Source organism: Lynx rufus, unplaced genomic scaffold (assembly GCF_022079265.1).
Source record: "Lynx rufus isolate CCGP_SWC_20201006 ecotype Redwood Valley unplaced genomic scaffold, mLynRuf1.p SCAF_3, whole genome shotgun sequence".
Taxonomy (NCBI): Eukaryota; Metazoa; Chordata; class Mammalia; order Carnivora; family Felidae; genus Lynx; species Lynx rufus.
The window spans coordinates 70099049-70119598 of record NW_025814845.1 but is presented as its reverse complement, the minus strand read 5'-3'; the positions used below and the strand labels follow the sequence as shown (position 1 = coordinate 70119598).

The 20550-nt window shown below is 37.9% G+C and overlaps 2 protein-coding genes across 2 annotated transcripts; both read left to right on the top strand.

Moving 5' to 3' along the window:
• Positions 1 to 12943: 12943 nt before the first annotated feature.
• PYURF (PIGY upstream open reading frame) lies at positions 12944 to 14818 on the top strand. The gene is made up of 2 exons (XM_047091078.1): positions 12944 to 13199; positions 14591 to 14818. The coding sequence occupies exons 1-2, from the start codon at positions 12994 to 12996 to the stop codon at positions 14730 to 14732; spliced, it is 348 nt and encodes a 115-aa protein (XP_046947034.1). The 5' UTR covers positions 12944 to 12993; the 3' UTR covers positions 14733 to 14818.
• On the top strand, positions 14734 to 15526 carry PIGY (phosphatidylinositol glycan anchor biosynthesis class Y). The gene has a single exon (XM_047091079.1). It carries the CDS (start codon positions 14822 to 14824, stop codon positions 15035 to 15037), a length of 216 nt encoding a protein of 71 aa, XP_046947035.1. The 5' UTR covers positions 14734 to 14821; the 3' UTR covers positions 15038 to 15526.
• Positions 15527 to 20550: the final 5024 nt, after the last annotated feature.

Below are 20550 nucleotides of genomic sequence, written 5' to 3'. Positions count from 1 at the left end.
ACAAAAACAACAACTAAGCCCGAAGTTGGCAGAAGGAATAGTAAAGATCAAAGAAATAATGAAATAGAGGCAATACAAAAGATCAATGAAACTAGGAATTGGTTTTTTGAAAAGATTAAAAAAATGGACAAATCTTTAGTTAGATTAACTAATAAAAAAAGAGAGAAGACTAATATAAATAAAATTGTAAGTGAAGGAAGAGCCATTACAACTGATACCACAGAAATACAAAAGATCATAAGAGACTATTATGAACAATTATATGCCAACAAATTAGATAACTACAAGAAAAAGGTAAATTCCTAGAAACACAAACTACCTGCCACAAAAACAGACACTCAGATCAATGGAACAGAATAGAGAACCCAGAAATGGACCCACAAATGTATGGCCAACTAATCTTTGACAAAGCAGGAAAGAATATCCAATGGAATAAAGACAGTCTCTTCAGCAAGTGGTGCTGGGAAAACTGGACAGAGACAGGCAGAAAAATGAATGTGGACCACTTTCTTACACCACACACAAAAAAACTCAAAATGGATGAAAGACCTAAATGTAAGACAGGAAGCCGTCAAAATCCTAGAGCAGAAAGCAGGCAAAAACCTCTTTGACCTCAGTCAGCACAACTTCTTACTCAACGTGTCTCTGGAAGCAAGGGAACTTGCAAAAATGAACTATTGAGACTTAAAATAGAAAGCTTCTGCACAGTGAAGGAAAGAATCAGCAAAACTAAAAGGCAACCAATGGAATGGGAGAACATATTTGCAAATGACATATCAGATAAAGGATTAGTATCCAAAATCTATAAAGAACTTATCAAACTCAACACCCAAAAAACAAATAATCCAGTGTAGAAATGGGCAAAAGACATGAATAGACACTTCTCCAAAGAAGACATCCAGATGGCCAACTGACACATGAAAAACTGCTCACCATCACTCATCATCAGGGAAATACAAATTAAAACCACAATGAGATACGACCTCACACCAGTAAGAATGGCTAAAATTAACAACTCGGGCAACAACAGATATTGGCAAGGATGTGGAGAAAGAGGATCTCTTTTGCACTGCTGGTGGGAATGCAAACTGGTGCAGCCACTCTGGAAAACAGTATGGAGGTTCCTCAAAAAATTAAAAACAGAACTACCCTAGGACCCAGCAATTGCATTGCTAGGTATTTATCCCTCTTTTGAAGGGGCACATGCACCCAGTGTTTATGGAAGCACTACTGACAATAGCCAAGTTTGGAAAGAGCCTAAATGTTCATGAATGGATGAATTGATAACGAAGATGTGGCATATCTATATACCATGGAGTATTACTCGACAATCGAAAAGAATGAAATCTTGCCGGGTTATGCCTGGGTGGCTCAGTTGGTTGAGCATCCGACTCTTGATTTCGGCTCAGGTCATAATCTCACAGTTTGTGTGTTTGAGCCCTGCATTAGGCTCTGTGCTGACAGTGGGGGGCCTGCCTGGGATTCTCTGTCTCCCTTTCTCTCTGCCCCTCCCCAACTTGTGCTCTCTCTCTCTCTCAAAATAAACAAACAAACAGACATTAAAAGAAAAAAGAATGAAATCTTTCCATTTGCAACTACATGGATGGAACTAGAGGGTATTATGCTACGCAAAATTAGTCAGAGGAAGAAAATATCATATGACTTCACTAATATGAGGAATTTAAGGTATAAAACAGATGAACATAAGGGAAGGGAAGCAAAAATAATATAAAAACAGGAAGGAGGGCAAAACATAAGAGACTCTTAAATGTAGAGAACAAACAGAGGGTTGCTGGAGGGGTTGTGGGAGGAGGGATAAAGCTAAATGGGTAAGAGACATTCAGGAAGACACTTGTTGGGATGAATACTGGGTGTTATACGTAGGGGATGAATCACTGGAATCTACTCCTGAAATCATTGTTGCACTGTATGCTAACTAACTTGGATGTAAATTAAAAAATAAATTAGTTAATTAATTAAAAAGTAAAAAAAAAAGGAAACACAAACTACCAACATTGAATCATAAAGCAAATTTTTAAAAATATTATTTATTGTCAAGTTGGCTAACATACAGTGTATACAGTGTGCTCTTGGTTTTGGGGGTAGATTCCTGTGATCATAAAAGATATTTTTACAAAGATGAATACACTAGGGGCACTGGGTGGCTAAGTTTGTTGAGCATCTGACTCTTGATTTGGGCTCGGGTCATGATCTCACAATTTGTGGGTTCAAGTCCCACATCAGGCTTTGCACTGACAGTGCAGAACCTTCTTGGGATTCTCTCTCTCCCTCTCTCTCTCTGCCCCTCCACAGTTCTCTCTCTTTCTCAAAATAAATAGATAAACTTAAAAAAATATGGACAGACTAATAATGAATAAGGAGATTTTATCAGTAGTCAAATCCTACCCCACCCCCCAAAATAAAAAGTCTACAACCTAATGGCTTCACTGGTGAATTCATAAGTATTTAGAGAAATTTAATGTCAATAATTTTCAAAAAATTGAAGAGGAGAGAACACTTCAAAATTCATGTAATAAGGCCAGCATTACCCTGAGATCAAAGCCAGACAAAGACACTACAAAAAAGAAACTTACAGGCCCATATCCCTGATGAATACAGATGCAAAAATCTTCAACAAAATACTACCAAATTGAATTCAAGACCACATTAAAAGGATCATACACTATGATCAAGTGGAATTTATCCCTTGGATACAAGGATGATTCAACATATCCAAATCAATACATATGAGACATGATATTAACAGAATGAAGGATAAATGATCATTTCAATAGATGAAGAAAAAGCATTTGACAAAGTACAACATCCAATCATGATAAAAAAAAAAACCCTAAACAAAGTAGGTTTATAGGGAACATACCTCAACATAATAAAGGCCATATATGAAAAACTCACAGCTAACATCATACTCAATGGTGAAAAGCTTTCAGCTTTTCCTGTAAGATGAGAAACAAGACAAGGATGTCCACTCTCACCACTTCTATTGAACATGGTACTGGAAGTTAGGCAAGAAAAAGAAATGAAAGGCAACCAAATCTGAAGGAAAGAAGTGAAATGATCTCTGTTTGCCAATGACATGATCTTATATACAGAAAACCCTAAAGATGCCACCAAAAACTATTAGCACTAACAAACAAATAAATAAATTTAGCAAAGTTGCAGGATACAAAATCAATACATAAGAATCAGTTGCATTTCTATGCACTGACAACAAACTATCCAAGAAAGAAATTAAGAAAACAATCCCATTTACAATAGCATCCAAAAAATTTTAATATTTGGGAATAAATTTAGCCAAAAAGATGAAAGATCAGTACACTGAAAACTATGAAACACTGGTGAAAGAAAGAAAAGAATACAGAAATAAATGGAAAGACATCTCATGTTCACAGATTAGAATAATTAATATTGTTAAAATGTCCATACTGTCCAAAGATATCTAAAGATTCAGTGCAATTCCTATCACAGAGCATTTTTCATATAAAAAAAATCCTAAAATTCATATGGAACAAAAGACCTCAAATAGCCTAAGCAATCTTGAGCAACAAGAACAAACTTGAAGGTATCACATCCTGATTTCAAACTATATCACAAAGCTATAGTAATCAATTAAGTATGGTACCAGCATAAAAATAAAAATATAGACCAAAGGAACAGGATAGAGAGCCTGGAATAAATCCACACATTTGTGGTCAATTGATCTGCCATAAAGATCTCAAGAAAACTCAGTGGGGATAGGTAGTCTCTTCAACAAACAATGCTAGGAAAACTGGTCATCCACATGCAGAAGAATGAAATTGGACCCTACCTCACAACATATACAAAATTGACTCAAAATGGATTAAAGACTTAAATGTTTACCTGAAACTGTAAAACTATTAGAAGAAAACAGGAAAAATATTTCTTGACATTAGTCTGCACAATGATTTTTTGGATATGACCCCAAAGGCATTGGCAGCAAAAACACAAATACACAAAGAGATGGGTGTCTGGGTGGCTCATTCAGTTAAGCGTCCAGCTTTTGATTTTGGCTCAGGTCATGATCTCACACTTCATGAGACTGAACCCTGCATCAGGCTCTGCACTGACAGCATGGAGCCTGTTTGGGATTCTCTCTCTCTTCCTCTGCCCCTCTCCTACACTCTCTCTCTCTTTCAAAATAAATAAATAAATAACTTTTTTAAAAATACTAAAAAAATTTTTTTTAATATAAGGCATTGCATCAAACTAAAAAGTTTCTGCACAGGAAAGAAAACAATCAACAAGTGAAAAAACAACCTACAGAATGAGAAAAAAATACTTGCAAACTATACATGTGATAAGTGGTTAATATCCAAAATATGAAAGGAACTCAAACAATTCAAAAGCAAGAAAACAAATAACCCAATATTAAAATGGGCAAAGGACTTGAATAGATACTACTCAAAAGAAGACATACAAATGGCCAATAGGTATATGAAAAAATGCTCAACATCACTAATTATCAGGGAAATGCAAATCAAAACCAAGAGATATCACCTCACATATGTTAGAATGGCTATCATGGCTAAAAGACAACAAACACTGGTGAAGATACACAAAAAAGGGAGTGCCTTGGTGGCTCAGTTGGTTAAGTGTCTGACTCTTGATTTCAGCTCAGGCCCTGGTCTCAGGGTTGTAGGATCGAGCCCCATGTGGGGCTCTGCTCTGGGTGTAGAGCATACTTGAGATTCTCTCTTTCCCTCTACCACCTGTGCTCAACATCCCCCCAAAAAGGGAACCCTTGTATACCTTTGGTGGGAATGTAAATTGGTACAACCATTTTGGAAAACAGTATGGAGGGTCCTTGAAAAATTAAAACTAAAACTACCATATGATCCAGCAATCCCTCCTCTCGGTATGTATCCAAAGGAAATGAAATAAGTATCTCAAAGAGATACCAGGACTCCCATGTTCATTGAAAGCATTATTCATAATAAGCAAGATATGGCATCAACCTAAGTGTCCATCAACAGGTGAATGGATAAAGAGAATGTGAAATAGGAGTGCCTGAGTGGCTCCATGGGTTAAGCATCCAATTTTGGCTCAGGTCATGATCTCACGTTCCTGGGTTCAAGCCTGTGCTGACAGCTCAGAGCCTGGAGCCTGCTTCGGATTTTGTGTCTCCTCTTTCTGTCCCTCCACAGCTCATGCTCTGTCTCACTCTCTCTCTCAAAAAAAATAAACATTTAAAAAATTTTAAAAAGAGAATGAAATATATATGTAATGAAATATTATATATCATATATATTATATAATATATAATTACATTCTATTAATATTATATAAATAAAATATATTATATATTATTATATAATTCCTTGATGTGTAAATATATTATTATAAATATTATTATAAATAATATATATTTTATATATGTATAATGAAATGCTATTTGGCCTTTAAAAATAAGGAAATCATGTCATTTGTGACATGAATGAACCTAGAGGATATTATGCTAAGAGAAATAAGCCCAACACAGAAAAACAAATACTGCAAGATCTCACCCATATGTAAAATCTAAAAATGCCTAACTCATAGAAACAGTCAAGTGATGGTTGCCAGGGCTGGGGGGTGGGGGAAATGGAGAGATGGTGGTTAAAGGGTATAAAGTTTCAGTTATGCAAGATGAATAAGTTTTGTAGATATAATATATAGCTCGGTGATTATAGTTATTAATACTGTATTGTATACTTAAAATTTTCTAACAGTAGCTCTTAAATGTTCTCACTGTAAACACACACAAAAAATGGTAACTATGTGAGGTAGTGAACACTTTAATTAGCTTGATAGTGGTAATTATTTCACAGTATATATGTATATCAAAACATCACATTATATATATATATATATATATATATGCAATTTTTATTTGTAAAAATTATGCCTCAATAAAGAAAAGAATTAACAATTAAGGATTAAAAAGAAATCCACGATTCCTTTACAGTGACATAGATGCATTTGAAAGAATAGTCTGAAGCATCCTATTTATTGTACTAGATTTATAACTCCAGAAAATAAGTAAACATGCATCAAAACACCTGTATAGGGGCGCCTGGGTGGCGCAGTCGGTTAAGCGTCTGACTTCAGCCAGGTCACGATCTTGCGGTCCGTGAGTTCGAGCCCCGCGTCAGGCTCTGGGCTGATGGCTCTGAGCCTGGAGCCTGTTTCCGATTCTGTGTCTCCCTCTCTCTCTGCCCCTCCCCCGTTCATGCTCTGTCTCTCTCTGTCCCAAAAATAAATAAACGTTGAAAAAAAAAAAAAAAACACCTGTATAATTTCAGCATAATTCTCTCTTTAAGAATATGTGGGCGAACAAGGAAACTGGAACTCAGGATTCATCAACACCAACATAAGTCTGTTCTTTTGATTGTAAAGTATGACTAATAACATAGGACATTATCTTCCTGTCAGAGGGTTTTTGAAGAGCCAAATGCATAGACATAGAAATAGGGAGTTCTCCTGCTATTCAAGTGTCATCTCCCTGAGGAGTTGCTGAATGCAAAACTTCCATTTACTTAAGGTTTTAATATTCAGCTCTATGGGAATACAGAGACACATCTTGTTTTTGTAAATAATTTTGAGGCTAAACTCCTCAAAATGTCAGAAAATTGCCATTTCATTATTTTTTTATATTTATTTTGCGGGGCGGGGAGGGGCAGAGCAAGCGAGAGAGAGAGAAAGAGAAAGAGAGAGAGAGAGAGAGAGAGAGAGAGAGAGAGAGAATCTCAAGCAGGCTCCACACTGAGCCTGCAGGGGCTTGACACAGGGCTCAATCTCACAACTGTGAGATCAGGACCTGAGCTGAAATCTAGAGTCAGCTGCTTAACCAACTGAGCCACCCAGGCACCCCAGAAAATTGCCATTTTAAACAGTCTTCTAATTTTTATATGCAATTTCTAGAAAAATCAAATAACAGAGCTAAACAATTTGCCACAGAACTACACAATTTCCCATTAGATCACTTAAGAAACTTGCTCTCTTGTTTTTGCCTTACATATAAACTCATCTCTATATGATACTTATGTAACCCCCATGATTTTTAATTACACAGAGAAAAATAGTAATTTATAGCAGAGACAGCTTGCAGGCACCACTTTAGTAAAATGTGTAGAATGAGCATCACAAGTGATGCTTCTTAGTATGAAGAACTGAAAAGGACATAATATCACTCTTTGGTATTCCTGGCAAAAATGTATAACCTGAATCTAATCATGAGGAAATATCACACAATTCAAGTCAAGGAATGGGCTTGCTGACAAGTAACTGGCCTGTATGCTTCAATATGTCAAGATCATGGAAGACAAAAAAATAAAAACTATCTCATACTAAAAGAGACAAATAAGATATGGGAAACAAATATAATGGTTGATGGTGGATTGGATCCTGGACCAGAAATGTTTTTTTTCTTTTGCTATAAAAAGTACATTAATGGGACAACTGGTAAAGTTTTAATCTGTAGATTTTATAATAACATTGTATAAATATTAATTTCCTGATTTAGATCATTGTATCATGGTAATGTAAGAAAATGTTTTCTGTTAAGTTTTGGAGTGGTTAAACCTCATTTCTGCAAGTTACTCTCAAATAGCTTTCTAAAAACTAGCTATAGAGTTGTTGACTTAGGGAATCTCAATGAGAGTATATAAGAATTATTTGCTTTACTTTTGTAACTTTTATGTACATTAAAAAAAATTTTTTTTAATGTTTATTTATTTTTGAGAGGGAGAGACAGAGTGTGAGCAGGGGAGGGGCAGAGAGAGGAGACACAGAATCCAAAGCAGGCTCCAGGCTCTGAGCTGTCAGCACAGAACCTGACATGGGGCTCAAACTCATGACCTACGCCAAAGTCAGATGCTTATACAACTGAGCTACCCAGGTGTCCCACTTTTATGCAAATTTTAAAAATACATAAACTCAAACAAAAAAATAATTTAGAAGACGGATCTAATACAATACTCCTTCTAGTACCTCTGCCCTAACTTATGTTGCTCAAAATTATAGCCAGTCTGGAAAAATAGTTTATGTGTTTAAAATTTCTCTACATTGAAAAAGAAATTTGTTGTGCTATTCTTTTCACTGGTAGCTATGTTCCTGGCATGTTTTATAATTGCATAATAATTTTTTTCTGCTGACAAGAGGAACAATGAAACATCTGGTACTGACATACTACATTCATTTTATAGGCATTTTTAAAAACCTACTATGGGCCAGTCATTGTGCTAGATGCAGATATAAAGAAATAAAGCATACATGGTATGTGACCCAAAGAATCTTACATATAAATGAATAATGGCGATGAAGCAGTACAGGCATTATGTGTGTCTGTGTGTAGTGTATCATTGTACATGATGGATGGGTTGGCTAATACCTAGGGTACAGGGAAAAGGAAGAAATTAGAAAAATCTTCATAAAAGAGGCAGTGTTAAAACTGGGTCTTAAAGACCAGTAAGTGCTTTAGGTGGACAAAAGGAGAAAAAGATATTCAGGGCAGGTGTAATGGCATGAGCAAAGGACATGGAGCTATAGAACAGACTAGGCTATTAGTGGAACAGAAAATGATTCAGAATGGCTGAATCCAAGATGGGAAGTGGCCACAGTGAGAAAAGCTGCTAGAGAGGCAGAGGTTAGATTTTTGAGGGACTCATAAGCCACTGTGCTAAGAACCTTCGCACAATCCCATGGAAATAGGTTGGGAGTTCTTGGCCATTTGTCTACACTTGTGAATATCTAACTTGTTAAACTATCACATACAAAGCAAGGTACATTGAAGTAGGTCACTCCATTCCCATAAGAAGGTTGTATTCATTATAACAAGGGAATGAAACAGAGACTGGAATGTTCTGCCATTTTTGTGTCTTACATTATGCCATGAGAAATATTTGCATTCTTTCTACCTTGTAATATCACTGTATGAGATTGGAGGAGACTTGACATTCAATGCACCAAATGAGAACATTCAAATTGTAATTGAATGTTATCACTGTCAACTATCTTGCAGTCACTCCAGGAAGAGAAACAGTGGCTCAATTAGGACCACAATGCTTTATCTTGGGTGCACCTCTTTTTTGTGTGCCTCTCATAGATTAGGGGTCAAAAATCTCTGCTCACATTTTTGAAAGTGTTCAGCAACAAAGGAGAGAAACCCTGCAAACAGAAGGTGAAAGAATGTGTGGAGGAAATAGATATCAGTTACTTTAGATTATCTTGAGTAAAAATAAAAGATCTTTGATGAAAAGACACTTTGGATTTATATGTGTCTCAGGATTCTGATCTTTTATTTATTCTGGTATAATAAACATATAAAGAGAATGAAAGACAAGTTGCAGACTAGGAAAAATATTTCAAAAGACATACCTGACAAAGGACAAATGTTCAAAGAACTCCTAAAGCTCAATGATAAGAAAATGAACAATCCAATTTATTCTTTAAGTAGGCTCCACACTGGGCCCAATGCGGAGCTTGAACTCACAACCCTGAGATCAAGTCCTGAGCTGAGATCAAGAGTCTGCATTAACTGAATATGAATGAATAATCCAATTTAAAAAATGTACAAAAGATCTGAATAGACACCTCACCAAAGATAATATACAGGTAGAAAATAAACATAGGAAAAGATGTTCAACTCCATACATCCCCAGGGACTTGCAAGTTAAAATAAGGAGACAGCCACTGCATACCTACTAGAATGGTGAAAATCCAAAAGGCAGACAATACCAAATGCTGGCAACGATGCAGAACAACAGAAACTCTTAGGAATTACTGTTGGAAATGCAAAATGGTACAGTCACTTTGGAAGACAGTTTGGCAGTTTCTTACAAAACTAAATACACTCTTACCATATGATCTGAAATCACAGTCCTTGGTGTTTACCCAAATGCGTTAAAAATGTATGTCCACATAAAAACCTGCATATGAATGTTTATAGCAGCTTTTCCCATAGTTGCCAAAATTGAGAAGCAACCAAGATGTCATTTAATTGGTAAATGGATTAATAAATGATGGTATATCCAGACAACAAAATATTATTCAATAGTTAAAAGAAATTAGCTATCAAATCATGAAAAGACACAGAGAAACCTTAAATGTATATTGCTAAGTTAAAGAAGCCAATCTGAAAAGCCTACCTACTGTATGATTCCAACTATATAACATTCAGGAAAAGGCAAAACTATAGCAGCAGTAAAAACTTCTGTGGTTTCCAGGGGCTAGGGGAGAAGAAGGGATGAGCAAGTAAAGCACAGGGGATTTCTAGGGCAGTGAAATTATTCTGTATGATACTATAATGGTGGATACATGTCATTACACATTTGTCCCATCCCATGGAACACCAACCAGATGGTAGGTTGTGGGACTTCTCAGCCTCCATAACCATATGAGCTGATTCCTCATAATAAATACATCTATTACCCTTGTAATCACAGAAAGAAAAATACAAGCAGGAATAAATAGTAGTTCAACTACTGGATGATGCCATCTAGTGGAAAATGGATTTTAACTTTCCCTGGATCAGACTCCCAAATTTCAATGCCCCTCAAATTTGGTATTTATGGGAATTTATTTAAATATATATTCTAGACTCTAATCTGCCCGAAGATTATTAACTCACTTAATATATATGATAGCCAAAGAGCTGTGTGTCAGTATTATCCATATTGGAAAAGATAAAAATTCTATGTCAGTTAAAATTAAGGTGCCCAGTGATACATTGTGCTTTCCCTTTTTCACCAGATTTTCACCAACTTCACCACAACAAGTCATTTTGCAGCCGCTGGCATTTTTAAATGTACAGTGTGCACCAGCCCCTGTGCTAACTGCTTCACTTGTATTATTTTATTTCATCCTCCCAACAACTCTAGTAAGGTGGGTACTATTATTATACTACCTTAGAGATGAGAAGATTAGGGCAAAGAGTTTAAGTAACCTCTCCAAGATCACACAGCTCTACACTAGCTGAACCCAGGACCCATCACATAATTACACATGTGCACAGTGATCTGTGATGGGAAAGATGATAGTCATGCCAACAGTAAAAAAGGACTAATGACTTTACAATTCTATATTGTCATCTACATTGAGCTTAGTATATATACTTCATGCAGAAATGAGTTATACTCCTTAATTACTAAGGGCTATTTAAGGACATTGTATAAATTAATATTTACATGGTTTGGACTAATACATTACACACTCAGATGTTCCTAAATATTGATCGTTGATTTTTGGTGTTACAAATTTGAAGTAAATGAAAGTAAACTGACCTGCTTTGAACCTTCTGTGTGGAGGCAAACTGAAACTAATTTATTTATAACTGGTTAGAAAACCCAAGTGATAGCAATCAGTCAGCCAGTCAGGCCAAACTGAGGGTAATGAAACTGGTCTCAAATAAAGTTGCCTGCCTCTGCCCCACAAGGGCTAAGACCCCAGGGCTGCCCAGCCTGCTTGGGTCCACTCAGTGCTGGCAGAAGTCAAGGCTTGCTTCCTCACAGCTTGATGAAATATAGTTAAAATATATCTTTCTTATAGTCCACTCCTTCTGTAGGGCCCAGAGTATCAACTAACTACAACTGAAATATTAATTCCTGCTACTGCCTTAGTAGGAAATACTGTGAAAGCAAACATAGGAACTTTACAATGGTCCCTCTTGAGGCTACGTCCCTGAAAACTGCTTGACGCTGAAGTCTTCTGAGCATTAGCGAACAAACAGCATCAAATAATGTAGTGGATTTTTAAAAATAGAGTAAATAAACAGTATAAAAATTTCTCAATTCATTTTCACACTGCTGAGTGGAAGGGAAATTTGCAAAGATAATCTTGTATTTGTATCGGTGTACACCCCTCCCTCTCCTACCTCCCAAGACCTCAAAGTGTGAAATGATAAAATCCAATGATACAAAAAAGGTTCAAGTCAATATCCAGCAAAACAAAAGGAAAAATTTTTTGACTAACAAAAGAATCTTCTAGCATACAGAACTGGAAAGAACAGAGGAAATAAAATTAACAGATAACATTAATTAAGCATTAAGTTATCTCACTTTTCTAAATGTTCTTTGCATGCATTATCCCATTTTAGTCCCCAGGAGGAGATTTCATGAGGTAGGTGCCATTATCTTAAGATAAAGAAACTGAGTAGTTAAGTCATTTGCTGGAGTCACACAGCTAGTAAACTATGGACCAGAAACCAAGCTCCCAGGGCCCAGAGCCCAAATCTACTAACTGTAAAAAGATCAAACCTGTTATCACTTCCTTAGGGCAAACTTGGGGTTGAAAAATCCATTGAATGGATCTCCCATTCAACCAACGGACATCCGCCTGATGACACTGTTTAGACTCCTTGCTGACTCCAAGCTCATTTATAGAAGTTAACTGGTTGTGCCTTATTATGCAGTTGAACAGTGAGTCCCACAGGGTAAGAATCTTGGATTAAGAGGCCTATGGGATTCTTTTCGGGTTCTAAACTTTTAATTTAATAAGACAAGAAAAAATAAAAGACAAACAAGGTCACACGGGCTATGGTAAAGATTTACATAAAACAAACCGATGCTTTAACATACCCAATATGACTGTGTTTGAAACCTCCTTTTGGAGATTACCACGTAAGGCCAAATTTAACACTGTGTGACTTCTGAGGTCAGGCCACTGGCTGCCTGGAACCCCTTGTTTGAAAACTCAACTCACCCAATTTAAGCATTGGTTTTGTTTGTAATTTGTAAATACGGTGGAACAGTCACTAGAGTCCTCCGGCTACCAGCTGCCGGCCGTGCTCAGAACTACCGAACGGTGCGGCGGAAAAAGCGGTCGGATCGGGAGCGACCTCGGAACCAAAGCGCTGGCTCCTTTCGGCCCCGGGACTGCATTTCTACAGCACCAGGGGCGGAGTCTGGCAGGTGAGGGGCTCGCCGCGGAGATCGCTGACGCGGCCCGGGCTGCGGTGTGGTCGCTGGTTGCCAGACCATGCTGAGCGGAGCGCGCGCCTGGCTCCTCGCCTTATCGCTGCGGGGTACATGCATGCTGCCGTCCGCGGTCGCCCGTAGGTGCCTTCACGCGTCGGGGTCGTGGCGGTCCGCAGACAAGAGCGAGAAGACGGGAAACGCGCCCCGCGTCTTCGACCCGGCCCTGCTCGAGTTCCTGGTGTGCCCACTCTCCAAGAAGCCGCTCAGGTGAGATTCGGTGGCTGCGAGTTTCCTTTCGCGCCCTCCGGTGGCGGGGACCGGGTGGGATGGCCGTGCGGTGGTTCACAGCCACTGGGGCGCCCTTCAGGTCAGTCCGAGTATTTCCTGCTGCCATTTTCTGGATCCCGGCCGGCTCAGCTATCGCGCACCTCCCACCGAGGCGGGAAGGGCGGGGGGAGGCCGGAGGGGAGTCGAGTCCTAGGCCGCCCAAATCAAACCGCAGATCCACAGGGATGGATCGCTGCGTTTACTGGTTTCGCAATCGAATCGCCAGGGCACCTTTTTTTAAATGCAGATTCCCGGGCACCACCCTGGCCTACCCAGCTGGGCGGTCTGGGGGCTGGACCAGCAAGGTGTTTTCTTAAAAGGACCCTAACGGATTCTAATGTATCGCCAGGTTTTTGAGCTGTTGGGAGTCATGACCGGTCCAAGGCATTCAGATTTTTAAAACAAGATGATGAAAAATACTGTAGTAGCCTCCAGATTCTTGTGAAAATGTTCAGCTGATGCGTGACGATTGTAAACGTTTAAGCTGTGTATGCTGCCTCTTTGGGTCTTAGTTCTGGACAAGCTGGGTTTTGGAAAGGCTTTAACCTTTAAGGAAAACAGCTCTGCAGTTCCAGGCTACTAAAACTGAACATTGACAACACTAGTATTGCAAACTGAATATACTAAACACCAAGATGTTATCAGTGGTTATCTTTGGGTGGTAGATTGCTAGCCATTTTTTAATTTTCATTCTTCTTGCATTTTTATTTCTAGATTTTTTTCCATAATGAATGTACTCATTCATTTTCTTATACCTTGAAATAACCATTCGAACTACCTTTTCGTTGTGTAACTAGCACACTGCAGACCCATTGCTTTCCAGACTTTCCTCTTTCTGTGCTTTCATGTTCCTCAAACTTTTATTTTGTATATCTTGATTTTTCAGTGGTTTCCTTCTAATGGATCAGTAGGGTTGCTCTGTTAAGCATGCATGCGTTCTAAAACGGGGAAATTGAATTTTTCTGTAGTGACTGTTTAATAGTAAATTAACTGGGATGGTTTTGGGGTTGACCAGAGTAAGGAAGGAATGTTTGGATGAAAAGGGGAGATATTTTTGACTGGATTTAAAGAATGCATATTCAGGTATAGCTTGAGAATACAGTGAAAAATAAAATATGAGAGAAACTGACTAAAATGAAAATAGAGATTCATTTTCTAAGAGAAATGTTTCAATTGGCTAATACTGCTTTTAGAATTAAAAGCAGTTTAATTCTGATTTTTTTTGGAATTAAATCTGTCAAGAATTGGATAAATGGTGTTTGTTGAAAAGCAAGTTCTTCCAAGCATTTTATTTTCCACAATTCATTCTGTTTTCCTTTTGCCCCCCTCAGATTTGAAGCATCGACAAATGAATTGATCAATGAAGAATTGGGAATAGCCTATCCAATTATTGATGGGATTCCTAATATGATACCACAGGCAGCTAGGATGACACATCAAAATAAGAAGCAAGAAGAAATGGAGCAGCACTAGATGATAATTAAAAACAACACACACAACTAAATTTTCTTAATACCACTTACCTTTTAAAAAGACTAGCAGGTAATAAGTGGAGGAGAATAATGTTTCTGTCTCTTCCTACGTTGACTGTCCTTATTCCACTGGTCTCTTTAGCAGGACTGTTCTACTCAGCCTCTGTGGAAGAAAACTTCCCACGGGACTGCACTAGCACAGCAAGCCTGTGCTTTTACAGTCTGCTCCTGCCCATTACCATACCAGTTTATGTGTTCTTCCACCTTTGGACTTGGATGGGTATTAAACTCTTCAGGCATAATTAATACAACCAGAGCTAAGATAGTAGATATATTAATGATAGGTCTTGAGTGTGTATTTCTAAAACTTAACTACATGGAAATACTGGAAACCCACTTAATTTGCAGGAAAGGTGCTTTGCCTTGCTTCTCTCAGGTTTAGGACTATGGGAGGCTTAAGCTGCAGAAGTTTCTTTTATTGTACTTTTGTTCTACCCTTGTTTTTTTGAAAATTTTTATTTATAACTATTGTATCAGAAGAAACATTTCAACAGTTTCTTGTTGGAAATTAACAATCCCAACCATCACCTGATGACTTTATTTCTTACCCCATTCATCTAAAAGTTAATTAAAATTTTATATGTTTATTTTAGATTTAAAGTATTTGGTAGAGTCACGTGTTAAAGATGACTGAAATAATTCCAAAGCAGCTATGCTGAAGTTGTTGTAGAGAAACACATTTGAGCTCATGTGACAGAAAACTACAATAAAATGGAAATTTCATGTACTTGCAAACATTCTGAGTTTGTAAAGTTACCTTTGTTTCTTTGGCATCAAATGCTTACATTAGGAATAATAAAATAAGATACACTTTTCCATTTAAAAAAGTACAGTTTTTTGTTTGATCATAAGAGTGTGGCTCTAAGAGAGGAAATATATAAAAATATCCTAAACTTTAAAATATAGGCAGTGTTTAGATAGGCACTTAATACCCCACATAGAATACTATTCCAGGAAAATATAGATCTTTGGAGATAGAGGTAGGGTTGGAAGACTTAGAAATAGATTTTGTGTCCTGTTAGGCTGAGGGCTATGTTTTGAACCACTTTCAGTTTATTTTCCTGCCTTAGGAAATCAGTTTAGCACTGCATTAGTTCAGTGTATTCTGTAGTACAAATCATGTTTTTAAAATCACCCTATGGTACTCAACAACAAAAGAGCAGGACCTGCATAGACATTTTTCCAAAGAAGACTTACAGGTGGACAACAGACACACGAAAAGATGCTCAACATCACTAATAGTCGAAGAAATGAAAATTCAAACCACAACGGGATACCACCTGACAGCTGTCAAAATGGCTAAAATAAAAATAGAAGAAATAACAAGTGTTGGCAAAGATGTGTAGAAAAAGGAACACTTGTGCACTGTTGGTGGGAGTATAGATTGGTGCAGTCTGAAACAGTATAGAGGTTCCTCAAAAAGTATGGTCAAGTAATTCCAGTACTGGGTATTTACCCAAAGAAAACACTTACTTGAAAGAATATATGCACCCCAATTTATTGCAGCATTATTTACAATACCAAGATCTGGAAGCAGTGTAAGTGCAATGGATTAGATGTGGCATACATATGGGGCCAGAGGGAAGAGAGGCTTAGAAGACAAGTTGACCAAAGTAAAGCAATTTTGGTTTTAGGCTGACCCTTAACCTAAAAGCAGGACATAAAAAGTCACAAGATCCAACTGGAAGACCACAAAACACCACTCCTGATGGTAATCAAAGCTACAAAGATGGTCTTCCTTAAAATTGCTTCCTTGTGGGTTATCCTACAACTCTTAAGACCATGGAAAAATGAACTGCTCAATGTGAATAAGAAACCCAGTTAAAGAGTCCCTATAAATGGTTAGTTAATGAAACAAAAACTTCTAAAACCCTTAGAGGCAAAAGGGGATCCTCTTCCTCTCCTGGGAGGAGACTGCTACTTTGTCTATGAAGTAGCTCCTTTCTTATATACTTAATCTTTGTCCCGTTGTCTAAATGGCTTGCTCTTGAAATCTTTCTCACACAAAGCCAAGAACCCTTTTAGTGAGGGGCCTGAGGTCCTCTTTCTTGGGTCCTCAGCCTGACTGGCATCACAAATACAATGGAATATTATTCATGTAAAATAGAATGAGTTCTTGCCAGTTGTAACAGCATAGATGGACCTTGAGGGTATTCTGCTAAGTGAAATAAGTCAAAGGCAAATACCATATGATGTCATTTACATGTGGAATCCAAAAATCAAAAAGCAGAAATAGACATACAGAGAACAAACTGATGGTTGCCAAAGGGGAGTGGTGGGGGGAATGGGCAAAACAGATGGAGAGTGGGAGGTACAGGCCTCCATTTATGGAATAGGTCATGAGAATAAAAGGTATAGCATAGGGAATATAGTCAACAATGGTATTGTAATAGTATAGCGACCGATGGTAGCTATATTTGTTGCGACCTTAGCATAATGTAGAGAGCTGTCCAGTCACTAAGTATACACCTGAAACCAATGTAACATTGTGTGCCAACAATACTTAAAAAATTAAAATTAGGGGCGCCTGGGTGGCTCAGTCGGTTAAGCGTCTGGCTTCAGCTCGGGTTGTGACGGTTTGTGGGTTCGAGCCCCGCATCGGGCTCTGTGCTGACAGCTCGGAGCCTGGAGCCTGCTTCGGATTCTGTGTCTCCCTCTCTCTCTGCCCCTCCCCTGCTCATGCTCTGTCTCTCTGTCTCTCAAAAATAAATATTAAAAAAAAAAAAATTTAAAAAAAATCTTAAAAAAAAATTAAATCACCATACAGCAATATACAAATAACCTGGAAGATTATAGAAGTTCCAGTTATTTCTGACCAAGAGTTCTTGTTCTTTTTAATTAGCCCTAAATCTCACTGTTGTCAATGTAAATGGAACAATTTTACTGATAAAGCAAGCACTATACTCTGAAAAGTCAACTTCAGCTTTTGCAAGTTAAGCATTTTATAATTTTTGAGGAAACTGATAAGCATACCCTGGGGGAGTTCAGTATTAACTCCATTCTTTCGCTAATAGAATTTCTTTGGCAACCACTTGTATAGTACAAACTATACACTAGGTACAGCTCCAAGTATAATCTTTTATAATCTAAGAGGTAAGGTGAGTAATACTGGCACCATTCTACAGATGTGGAAACTGAAGCAGAGAGATTGACGTGATTTGCCCAAGGTAACAGCAATAACTGAACCAAAGTTGAACCCTCTGCCACTGTGGCTTCAGTCTGCCTTTTTTTCTTTCCCTCCCTCCCTCCCTTCTTCTGTCTTCTTAATCACACTACACAGTATCTATTTTAAAATAAAATAAAATCCTTTCTATTTGTAAGAAAAATACAATTAGGAATCAAAATGCTTGGATTCAAATTCTTACTCAAGCCTTTGCCTTTCTTGTTTCCTAAAGCACCATATATTTTATCTCTATTTTAGCACTTGAACTTGTAATTGCCTGTTTTGTGTCTCCTGTCTAGACAGTAACTGTTCAACATTTTTAATTTAATGCTTAGCACAGAATATGCATGCACTTCCTGAAAGACTGAAAACATGGTTCTGACAAGCTTTATAATTTTAGGCAAGTTACTTGTCTCTGAACTTCATCTGTAGGGCTAGAAATCCTTCCCCTGCTTTCATAAAATTTGCTAGGAACAAACCAAACTTTACACATGAAAGCCCTTTGTGAAACAACCCTAACTGGTGAACAACACAACCAGGCAAAGTCTCTGGAAATTGTCCCAAGGGCATTCAGCCTAATGAGGAAACATACAAGAAAATCTCATTAACTGCTGCCAGCACATTGAAGTTTGTGGCATTTGAACCACCACCCACATCTTCCTCCTCTCAGCTCAGAGTGATGGCCACTCCAGGAGGGCTCCACCAAGACAGGAACCTCTCTTCCCCCAAAAACTCCTGGTTGAGTGTTAAGGCATCTTCCCAGGAGGTGCAGGCCATCAGCTGAGTAAAGGTAATTATGTAACTATAAAAGACAGTGTAATGCAGATTTCCTCTTTCTGCTTAACTGATTTGCAGAGCAATTATAGAAAACAATATGTATAAATTGTATTTTGGGGTCTGTCATATTTGCTATTAGCACAAAGGAAGTAGCTGGGAACAAAGCTGAACTGGAGTACAGAAATGACACCAGATGGTAACTTGAATTCACAGGAACTAATGAAAAGAACCAGAGAAAATAAAAAAGGTTAATATACTTAATTCTACAAATATATCCTTGTTCTTTCTTCTCTGTTCCTTTTAAGAGGCATTAAATTATGTAAAGTAATAATTATAACCAAGTATTGTTGTTTGTAACATGCAGACCTACTATGCATGACAATAGTCCAAAAAGGGAGAAAAAAGGAAGAGCTACCTACCTGTAATGTTTTTGTATTTCACTAGCACTCTTACCAACAGATCTGCATACATGTCAATTACATCTCAATAAAAAAAATACCATAGGAAACAAAAACAAAAACATCTGCTGCAGATTTTAAGTATTTCTCAGGCCCTCAAACACTGCAGATGAGAATATAAAATGATGCAGCTTCTCTGGAAAACAGTTGACAGTCCCTCAGAAAATTAAACACAGAGTTACCACACAACCCAGCAGTTCCACTCCTAGGTGTCTGTCTACTCAAAGGAAAGGAAAACATGGCCACACAAACTTTAGCACAAATGTTCATAGCATCATTCATAATAGGCAAAAAGTGGAAAACAACACAAATGTCCATCGATTGATGAATGGATAAATAAAATACGGTACAATCAAGTATTAATTTGGCAATAAATAGGAATGAAGTACAAATACATGCTACATGCAACATGAACTGTGAAAACATGCTAAGTGAAAGAAGCCAGTTATTAATAAACCGTATACTGTTTGATTTCATTTATATGAAATGTCCATAATAGACAAATCTATAGAAACAGAAAGTAGGGGGTGCCTGGGCAGCTCAGTTGGTTAAGCGTCTGACTTCGGCTCAGGTCATGATCTCACGGTTCGTGAGTTCGAGCCCCGCATCAGGCTCTGTGCTGACAGCTCAGAGCCTGGAGCCTGCTTCGGATTCTGTGTCTCCCTCTCTCTCTCTGCTCCTCTTCCACTCATGCTCTGTCTCTCTCTCGGTCTCTCAAAAACAAACGTTAAAAAAAATTAAAAAAAAAAAACATAAAGATTAGTGGTTGCATATGGCTGGGGACATTGTGAAGTTATGGCTCTTGGGTATGGAGTTTCTCTTTGGGAAGATGAAAATTCTCCAAAGTTGATTGTGGCAATGGTTGCACAATTCCATGAATATACTAAATCCATTCAGTTGTACACACAGCTGAACTAAATGCTATGTTCATTAAATATCAATAAAGCTTTACCAAATTAAAAAAAAAAAGTAATATGTATATGTCCAGCATAAGGCTAGCAGTTCCAAGTCACTTGCTGGAGGTGAAATGCTGGTAGAGGCATGGCCAAAAGTGGAAGGTAGGTCTGAAGCCTTCTAAATTTTGTCCACGGTGTTGTGCTACTTCTAGTGACCCTCTCAGATACCCTTCCTTAGGCAATCTCCAACACTTTTTAGTGTTCCTCTCTAGCAAATCATCCTGGCTTCCTATCTGTTATGGCAACTCTTGTTCACTAGCTTCCCATAACATAGCTCATGCCACGTGGTGTTGACCCCACCACCTCCAACTCTTAAGACCACTACAAGAAATACTCTTATTCTTTCACCAACTGGGACTCTTCCTCACTCCTCAGTAATTCGTTGACTTCACAATGACAGGGGAT